The 9,956-nt window shown below is 42.1% G+C and overlaps 1 protein-coding gene across 1 annotated transcript in view; it reads left to right on the top strand.

Annotated features, from left to right (window-relative positions):
- The first annotated feature begins 427 nt into the window (after positions 1 to 427).
- Positions 428 to 9,956, top strand: part of SDR42E2 (short chain dehydrogenase/reductase family 42E, member 2) — a 27,830-nt gene continuing 18,301 nt past the window's right edge. The window contains exons 1-5 of the mRNA XM_018565771.1: positions 428 to 754; positions 2,598 to 2,693; positions 5,316 to 5,373; positions 6,782 to 6,900; positions 9,511 to 9,586. Of these exons, the coding sequence (XP_018421273.1) occupies positions 428 to 754; positions 2,598 to 2,693; positions 5,316 to 5,373; positions 6,782 to 6,900; positions 9,511 to 9,586 (676 nt within the window). The remainder of the gene's footprint in view (positions 755 to 2,597; positions 2,694 to 5,315; positions 5,374 to 6,781; positions 6,901 to 9,510; positions 9,587 to 9,956) is intronic.

Here is a 9,956-nt window from a genome sequence, read left to right as displayed (position 1 = left end):
GCATACCTTATCCCTCCGGGTGAACGTCCCCTCCTCTCTCTGCCGGCATCCATCACCAAGATGGTCGCCGGCAGGTATCACCAAGATGGCCGCGCATGCATGATGACGTAATTGCGCACGCGCGTGATGTCACACGCATGCAAGATGATGCCACGGCGGGTTGTCACCTGGTATCCGCTCCAAGTGACACTCGGCCTCAGGACACCCCTGAAATGAATGCAGCCACCACAGCTAAGGTCTGGTAATCTGCAATGTATTAAATTTTTGTTCTTTGGCTGAGATTCACTTTAAGAGATTTACACTTAAGCTCTAAAATGCTTCTGGCTGAAATAAATGTATTAGATCTTTATGTTTTGCATATAGCTATTGTTATGTGTGATTCTTTCATCCACAGAGCTTGGGTTAACGGCATCTTTCTTGAGTCATCATGAGGGAAACGAGAATCGGGAGTGAGCTGGAAGACCTGAGAAACAACATTGAGAAGGAAGCAATCTGTGCGGAATGTCTCAGAAATTCTATACCATTCAGGACTATCAGATCAAATGGTGTGGTGCCACACAAGGGCAGAGTGCCTCCCTGTATACCAAGTGCACATCCTGGCACTTGGGAAGTTACAAAGGTGTTGGTGACGGGAGGTGCTGGATATCTGGGACACAACCTTGGATCTGCCCTAATGAAGCTGGCATACTATGTTATATTGTTTGATTTGCACAAACCAGACTGGGAAGTACAAAGCCGCTCTACCTTTATACAGGTAAAATGGAAAATGTGTTAGTCACAGAGATTTCTAGAATGCTAAGTAATTCCAGCAACTGATAAAAGCTAAACTTTGGACAAGCAGTTAAGTACACACTGGATAATGAAGGAGAAGCAGCATACTAATGAAATCATCCCTGTGCTCACTATGTTCTCTTAACCTGCCAGCATGTTCTCAGTAGGCACATATGCATTGTGTGGAATCTGTTTCGGTACAGCACAGCGTCTGTCTCTACAGAGGTTCACAGTGGGCTAAAATGAAGACAAATTCAGACGCTTACAATAGGTGGCATTAACAAACAAAAAAACAAAAAAAATTATATATATATATATACAGTATATATATATCTTTAACTGATACAGTACATCATTGCATCAACTGGTATTTTTTATCTGGTTGGAACTTAGAAATTGGGGTAATAAAAAGTAAAATATACTTTTTACCATGCATTATGGCAATGCACAGCAACGTGGGAACCGCAGTGCTTTGTGGTGTAATTTATTTTGAAAGGCACCCCAATGCACTAAGACAGTAGTTGGAACCTGCACTGCAACAAACAGTGGCAGGTGCAATGCACCGACACTGCAGCACGCCACAGCACATTGTGGTGCACTGCGTTTGAAAGAATGAGTCATGTCCGATTTTGATTGGGTGGTGTGCTTTGGCAGCCCATTCACAATGAATTAGTTGCCCTAATGTTACGCACATTAACGTGCAAAACAGCACATGTTACCACACATTAATTATTGCACATCAGCATTTTGTTCTTAGTACTAGTGTTTCAGCTTCAAAAATGGCAGCACACACATTTTTCAGAACAAATAACTTATGCTGCCTATCACACCAGAAGATATATCACACTATAAAAAAGTAATAGTAACTTATTGACCCTTAAATCCCAATTGAAGTATCACACCTTTTCACCTATATACCCCTGCATGTTAAAGTTATGACTGATTTATTTTTCTCACTTGCTGTTTCCTGCTGCTCTCACTTCAGTCCTCTGTGTTGGCATAGCCGAGTAATAGCCACAACCCTCATCCAAAGTGGCCGTCCACTGACTTGTATTGCAGAAGAGGAGAGGGGGTGTGTCTGACCAGGTCTGTTATTGAGTGCTGATTACTAAGTGCACTGGGTCTAAAGCTGGCCAATACTTCAAAATCATTTTCATTTGAACGCTCCTTTGAAATCATTTGTCAGAGCATTTGATCTTGCCATCACTGAGTCAACTAATTTTGTTTGAAGGTTTTTTAAATTCTCGCCCAAACCTGTTCTTGAATGGAATTCCATATGCATTAAACAGGTTTCTTTTTTGCCTAGCACAAGCGCATTACAATATGTATGATATTTCCTGAACGAAAGTCACATTCATGGTTAGAATTTTATTCCTTTAGGTAAGAAACAAGAAATATTTTCCATTCTGCTTCTTTGATTTTCCTTGTTACTAAGGTCAAAAAATGAACGTTGATCAGACCCCACTAACCATCAAAAAAAATCAAACAAACTTTGTGAAAATGAGCGGTTTCAAACTGAATTCTACTGGTGTATGACCAGCTTTACTCTGGTGCCTTATTGGACTGCACAGTCATAGTTCTACATCTCACACAACTACTGTAACCAAAAAGTAAAGATAAGACTATAAAAATGAAGGTTTATCTATCTATGTGAATACAATTGGGCTTTAATGTCAATGCACCTTCTAACACTAACCCTAAACCTTAGAAACTCATCCGTTAACCTGAACCTATATAATTACAGAGCAGTCCCTAAAACTGAAACGAATGTGTGACCTGTTAAAGCCATTCAGAAAACATTCTAATGTACCATGTTGGTTTTGCAGGGTGATATAAGGAATTATGACTCCCTCTACAAAGCCTGTGAAGGGGTGGACTGTGTGTTTCATGCCGCATCATTTGGAATGTCAGGATATCAGCAGGTGAGTGGTAGTTATTATCACTCCAACAGGAGTGAGGAAATGTATTTATATAAAGACTGGAAACTTCAATTAGGAGTGATCCACATCAATTACAATTATCAAGAGACTGAAGAATAATTTTTGTGGGAGCACTGCTAGAATGTTTTATGTATAAAGTGCTAGAGTGTTAGTTATTTTTATCTTTGTATTTTGTGTAATATTACTTTTTTGCTTTTTTATTTTGCGATCTTTCACTTACTGAAAGAAGTTGTTTAATTTTTTGCTGCGACATGCATCCCCACTTTATTACATTATAATTCACACCATATTGAGTACAACTATTCAGTATGCCCCAAAGACAGTGAAAAGACATCATTTTTTAAAATAAATTATTTTATTAAGCAGAACAAATAAGGATCACAAAGAGCCCACACTAGCTCGTAACCAATATTCAGGTGGTGGACGCAGCCACCGTAAACACAGATGTGAGACAAATACGCATGGCATAGATACAGTAAATTGCGTAACGGGGCAGTTGACAGTGGACACCACTATCCCCGCTGACTGCCTCGCAAGACATAATTTTTTACATGCTTTCCCTAATGTTAGTTGCAGAAGTCATATTGAGATCAGCTCTGTGGGATGAACGACCCTGCAACTGTTTCTTTCAAACTTTTGTTTTTTCTTTTAATGGGTTTGTGTATTTGAGTTCTTTGTTTTTATCACATACTAACATACAGATGTGGACAAATTTGTTGGTACCATCTCGCAAGAAAAGAAAAACCCACAATTTTCTCTGAAATAACGTGATACTGACAAAAGTAATTGACCATCACTGTTTATTCCATATTAAATTAGACTTTTTTTTAAACTTTGGATTCATCAGAATATTTTTAAATAATAAAAAAAATTAAAATGGCACAGACAAAAATTATGGGAACTGTCACGTACCTTCGGGGAGTCTGAGTTGATGAAGGCGGCCTCTCTCACTGCTCCGGTCCTGGAGCACCTGGATTGGTTACAGGGGCACCAGGGCGCAGAGGGGCAAGGGTGCCAGAGGCTGGTTAGCCTGTTTCCGCTGTGAGCTGCAATGTGTGGATCCAGGTAGGAAGCAGGATGAGATGCTTCAAGGAGGATTGAGCAGGCTTTGGAACCAATGAGCTGACAGGACCTGGAAACAGAATCACAAAGCAGAGGGATGGTCAAGCAAACCGAGGTCATCAATGAGCAGGCAACGCAGTACAAAGGAGTAGGCAAAATCAGGGTCAGGAACAAGCCGAGGTCAACTAGGAGAGAGCACAAATAGAGAATGTCCAAGCCGGGTCAAAAACAGGAATCAGGAACGAACCACAGAAAGCTGACGAGCAGACAGCAATGGAGGATATCAGTACCCAGCCTTTATAGCCCAGTTGGTGCCAATTGTTCACTTAACACGTCGGCGCGTGCCCGTACGCACGTGCGCACGAACCCGCGCACGTCGCGCACAAACGCGCGCACGTCCACGCAACAATGCCGCACCTATTATGGCCCTATGGTCCACAACAGGCGCATGCGCGAACGGCGAAACTCGCCCTCTGGTCCTGGCTTTCTGACAGGAACTCTAACCTAATATTTTGTTGCACAACATTTAACGGCATTCACTGCAAACAAGCGATTTCTATAGCACTCAGTGAGACTTCTGAACCTGCCAACAGGTAGTCTGGTCCACTCTTCTTGAGATAACTGCTCCAGCTGTCTCAGGTCTGAAGGGGTTCCTACCCCAGACTGCATTTTTAGCTTTTTCCATAGATGTTGATTCAGATCAGGACTCACAGAAGGCCACTTCACAATACTTTTTGCAGTACATTTGGCTCCAGAATTCCTTAAAGTGACATTAAACCCTCAGATTTTTTAACATAAAACAATACTGTAATGTGTGCCTTACTGTAATCCCTGGTTGTTTCCCTTCTCTTTGCTGCTCTTCCTTTTAAATCCTCATGTCTTCTCATGCTGGGGGAGAACTTCCCATTTGCGGCTGAGTGCCTCTTCCTGTAGTGCTGGCTCAGGTTGCAAACCTACACACAGACACCATGTATCCATTCCAGAGACAGGGCAGTCTGCTGCAAACCAGAAGTTCTGCCCAGCATGAGAACAGATACAGATTTAAAAGGAAGAGCAGCAAAGAGAAGGGAAACTACCATGGATTACAGTAAGGCACACATTTCACTATTGTTTTATGTTAAAAAATCTGAGGGTTTAATGTCACTTTAATAGCTTTTTATTTCACTGTGTCCTGCACAGATTCATGGCAACCCTTGCCAAATGCAGTAAAGCACACCCAAAACCTAACTGAGCCTCCTTCATGTTAGGATAGGATACCTATGGTAGGTATGGTGTTCTTTTTTAATGTTCCATTTTTCATCTGTGAACATAAAGCTTACTTGACTTGTAAAAAAGATCCAGTTTTGTCTCATCAGCATTGGGGCTTGTATTTTAGCAAATTCTAGTTTGGCTTTTTTATGTTTTTTCTTACTGCAGGGAAGTCATTCTAAGCTGAAAGGGTGCCGACAAATTTCTGCACATCTGTAGCTCACCAAAGCGTCCCAGAAATAACAATAATGGTGCATTTTGAACCTGAGTTATAGTTTCTCATTTCTTTTTTAGCTCCAGAAGGGACAAATTGAGTCCATAAATATAGGAGGGACACAAGTTGTTATTGATGGTAAGCAAATTTGTTTTAGCAATGTTACAGTAAAACTATATGAGTGATAAGACTGTGGGCTTATTTTGAAAATCATGCAGTGAGCCTCAGTTTTGGAAAGGAAGAGAATTGTGAAACACGTAAAGTGGAACTACGGGTATAATCAAACATGACATATAAGATGCAGTTTGTCAATAGCATTAACACAGCAGACGCTGTGAGTCTCCCCTGTAACATAACTTTATTACCTGTGGGTCTAGACAGTAAGTTATTTTTTGAACTTCCTTTAACAGACCAAGCTGTCCAGCAAAAATGGAAGTTAGAGGGTTGAGGCCCTCTAACATTTAACACTGACAGGGGTGCCGTGAGCTTTTATTCATTTAGTTAAAACCTTAACCCCAAAAGGAAAGAAAAACATGTTTCTGTAACTGTTTAAAAAGTGTTAGCCGGAGTTAGGCTTTCATTGGTTACTCACTTTGCTAGTGTGAAAAGTCCATCTAAATCTACTAATCTAACACTATGCTCTCCACTTGTTGCCACACCTGCTGTCTAAAGTTGGCCATACACTGCTCTATTTTTTTCGGTCAACTCGCCGGCTGAACGAACAAAATAGAGCCGATTCCTCCATCAACGCTACAAGCGCTTTGATTGAGGAATCCCTGCTGTTTCTTCTGTATTCTGACAGTGGCCAGAATACAAAAAGCTTATTGGCTGCCGACTCTGTTCGTATGAAGATTTTCCGACCGGCTCTTTCGATCAGCTGATTAAGGAATACTGGCAGAAAGGGTGCTGGTAGAGGCACCCACTGTGCGAATTTCAGCCGGTTCCTTAAGAACCAGCCGAAATTCGCACAGTGTATGGCCACCTAGGGAAAAGAAGCTGTCACAGGTCGGCTCTATTGATTGGGAAATGAGCAGAAACTTGCAACTGATCCGCTCACTTCCCGATCATCTCCCTGCAGTGACCAGTGACAGTCAGTCACCGCTCCCCGCTGGGATTCCCCCCTCCCCTCTCCCATCCTCTAGCGCTGAGTGGAGGAGCGAACAGGTGAGGGGGTGGGCACAGCTGGCTCTGCCTCTAGATAGGCAGAGCCAGCTGTCACTCACACAGCTGGGTGGATCACAACAGTATTATCGGGATCCGTCCCGGCTGCGGTGCTCTCAGTATATCGTGGGCAACAGCCCGCGATATACTGAGCTTTGGGTCACGGAAGGAGGTTAGTATATGTCCTCCCGTGACCCTAAAGAGAACTACGGGGAAAAACTCTTACCTCATAGTTCTCTTTTAAGAAATAAACATCTTTACAAGACAATATTGCCAGACATAATCATTTTTTGTCTCGAAAAAAGAAACAATATGTACTACTTCACTATCCTAAGTAATGACAAAGTTATTAAAGAATCTGGCATTTTTCTGTTTTTGTTTGCAGTGTGTGTAGCAAGAAACATTCCTAGATTAATTTACACCAGTACAGTAAATGTGGTATTTGGAGGAAATTACATAGAAGAAGGTGATGAGGAAACAACAGCGTACTATCCACCTGAAAAGGTAAAGCTGCCTCCGGAGGGAGCATGTAAGAAAGGAATGTGAAAGTAAAAAATACAATATTTCTTGCTATTTCTTTTCTATTTATCATACCATATTCTGTAGACTATATTACATTTATTACTGTTCTAAATTTGCCTTAGATAAAATGCCAGTTTATTTAACATATAACAGACACACGCTATGAACACCCTGCATCCAGGTATCTCCTGATGTACTCCTGGAGTGTTCAATGTGCTGTGTCTAGGTGTGTGCCCACACCATCTGCTGTATTATATTCAGTACTAAGGGCTTGTACACACCAAATGCAGACCAGACGCAGTGCAGAGTGTTTTGCCGCGTTTTTGACACGCTCAGGGCCGTTTTTGCAAACAAAAACTTTTTTTGTAGTTTAAAATGGGCTTTCAGTGCGTTCCAGTGCATTTGCATGTGGTTTGAATGCGTTCCAGAGCAGGTAAAATAGGGCTTGCTGCAGTTTTTTTACATGCTCTGGAACTGAACGCTGCGGTGTGAACTAGAGCCCAAAATACCATTGGAATACATTGGACGCAGTTTTGATCCGTTCTGTAACTGCTCTGCTCCTGGAACGTGCTTGGTGTGAACTAGCCCTAAGGTGTGGTCACATTGCAGCTGCACAACTGGCTTCAATCAAAAGAGCTTAAAGTGACACTAAACTGAGGAGTTAAATCTTAGAAATGCATTCAAGCACCTTAAATATTAACAACAATGTATCTTATTTGTGTATCACTCGGCTTTAGATCTTCCAATCATCACTGAATTGGTGCTGACACTGTCCTTCCTTCTGGAGGGTGGCTGCTTTTGTGCCCCATGGTCCCTGTGTTGTAAAGTAGCCACCACTCCAAACTCGCCCCTGTGACTACAATCTCAATACAAACTAGTAAACTAAGTTTGAGCCTGGCCAAGCCCATGCCCATCACTATCCCTGACTTTCAGCCTGTCCTGACTTTGCCTCTGCTTAAAAAGAACTTGTCACCATACCATTCATGTCAACAACAATCTTTGTTTAGGAATATGTGCATGTAACATTTTTTAGGCATGTAAAAGCCTCCCTTGTGTAGACATCCAAAAGCGCTGAGACTGCTGATAGGCACTGCCATCTTGGATGTGATGTCAGCAGCCCCAGCAGACTCACTCACTCAAATTACACTGTATAGCAGGGGTAGGCAACTCCAGCCCTCCAGCTGTTGTGGAACCAGTGGCGTAACCAGAGTTATGGGCACCCGGGGCTGGGCAAGTGCCCCCCCCCGCCCCCCCGGTTGTTACGCCACTGTGTGGAACTACAAGTCCCATGAGGCATTGCAAGACTGACAGGTACAGGCATGAATCCCAGAGGCAGAAGCATGTGGGGATTTGTAGTTGAAGCACAGCTGGAGGGCTGGAGTTGCCCACCCCTGCTCTATAGTATCCCCCCTCTGCTCCTTCCCCAGCTGCTACATAAATGAGGGTGAGGGGAGGGGTGCAGGAGCTTGGCCAGCACAGAAAGTAATTAGATGGAGAAGAAGAGAGGATTATGACATGTAAGGAGACCGGGAGCCATGCTAGGGAACTGACACTTTTTGGAGCAGTTTAGAGGCACATTGCAAGTCAATAAAAAATTATATGTGGAAAGAAAAAACGTTACAAGTAAGTATTTAAAATATTCGATTTTTCTGTGATTTTACCTGCAGCTTTTTTAAGTTGGTGACAGAGTCTCTGTAATTATATGGTACTTTGTTCTGGCCTTGTCTGATTTGTCGACTTTCACCACCTGGGCAATCCCGAGGGTCACTCTCTGGTGTCAGTCTGCAGCACAGCATCTGCACCATCCAACAGGTTTGGAAAAGACCAGACAGCGCTAGAGCTTGCATCATGGTGAGAGCTTGTTGGTGACACAGAGGGTCTTCTTTAGTCTCTAATATCTTTATAATACATTGATCTTACATTTAAGATTTATACCTAAAAATGTTAAAAGCACATTGTAAGAGCCTCACTGTGCTAGACAGCCTTGCAGTACAAACTAATTAGTGCAAAAGTATTTCCACTTTCTGATTATATTGTTAAAGATAATCAGTCAGTTCATGGTGAGGGAGTAAAACAGAAAAGAGATATCCTACAATACAATACATTAAAGCAGAACTCTGGGCACCTTTTTTCTTAACCCTTGCAGTGGGCTACCCCCGCACTGCAAGGGTTAAGTGCTCATTTTCGTCTAGGTGCTGAAATTTTTTTTTTTTAAATTCTGTGAAGTATTTTTAAAACTAAACCCAATGCAAATATAACAAAAAACATTATTTAAAACAGCGGTAATACTTGAAAAAAATATTAAATATATTTTTAAATACATTTACTACAAATATATCAAATCCCTTGACACTAAGACTCATACTAGCAGTGGCAATGGCAGCACTAGATGCGAGTCATGCTCTGCTGTGGTGCACAGTGCTGTCATCCAAACATTTGCTGATAAGTAAAGCGAGCAGAGTGATGATCATATCAATGCGGGTATGTACACATCCTCATTTTCTTCTGTTTCAAGAAGCCAGTGCTGTACTCATACTGAATGTAAACTTTTACCCTGTATATCCATCTAAAAAGTTTAATGTGTTTGTTTAGCAGCTGGATTATTATTCCAAGACAAAGACTATAGCTGATCAAATGATTCTGGCAGCCAATGGGACTGCACTCAGGGGTAAGTCTTTATTCTTTAAAACAATTTTTAAAATATTTGCAGAAAATCCTAGGGAAAGCAGGCCTGTGCTTCATTCCATGTCGTATAAAGGAATGGTCCTCAAACACAAACTCTTGTCTATTAAAAACAAGAACCCTTCTCCTGCAGACTTTATGTTGTCTTGGTGGATTACATCTGTTTATTCAGTCATAGGGACAGGACCCGATTTCCCTTTTTGGGCTTCTGGTAGGGTTGCCACCTGTCCGGGATTCACCCGGACAGTCCGGGTTTTGAATGCTGTATCTGGGTTTCATGGCAGCTGAGACCCAGACACATGATGTCAGGCAGACCGGGGTCAACCAAAATTAAGATAGGGGCTGCTGCCCCCCCC

Source organism: Nanorana parkeri, unplaced genomic scaffold (genome assembly GCF_000935625.1).
Source record: "Nanorana parkeri isolate BGI_ZX_2015 unplaced genomic scaffold, ASM93562v1 scaffold3, whole genome shotgun sequence".
NCBI classification, from domain to species: Eukaryota; Metazoa; Chordata; class Amphibia; order Anura; family Dicroglossidae; genus Nanorana; species Nanorana parkeri.
The sequence above is the reverse complement of the archived record's forward strand: the minus strand, read 5'-3'. Positions and strand labels throughout refer to the sequence as shown.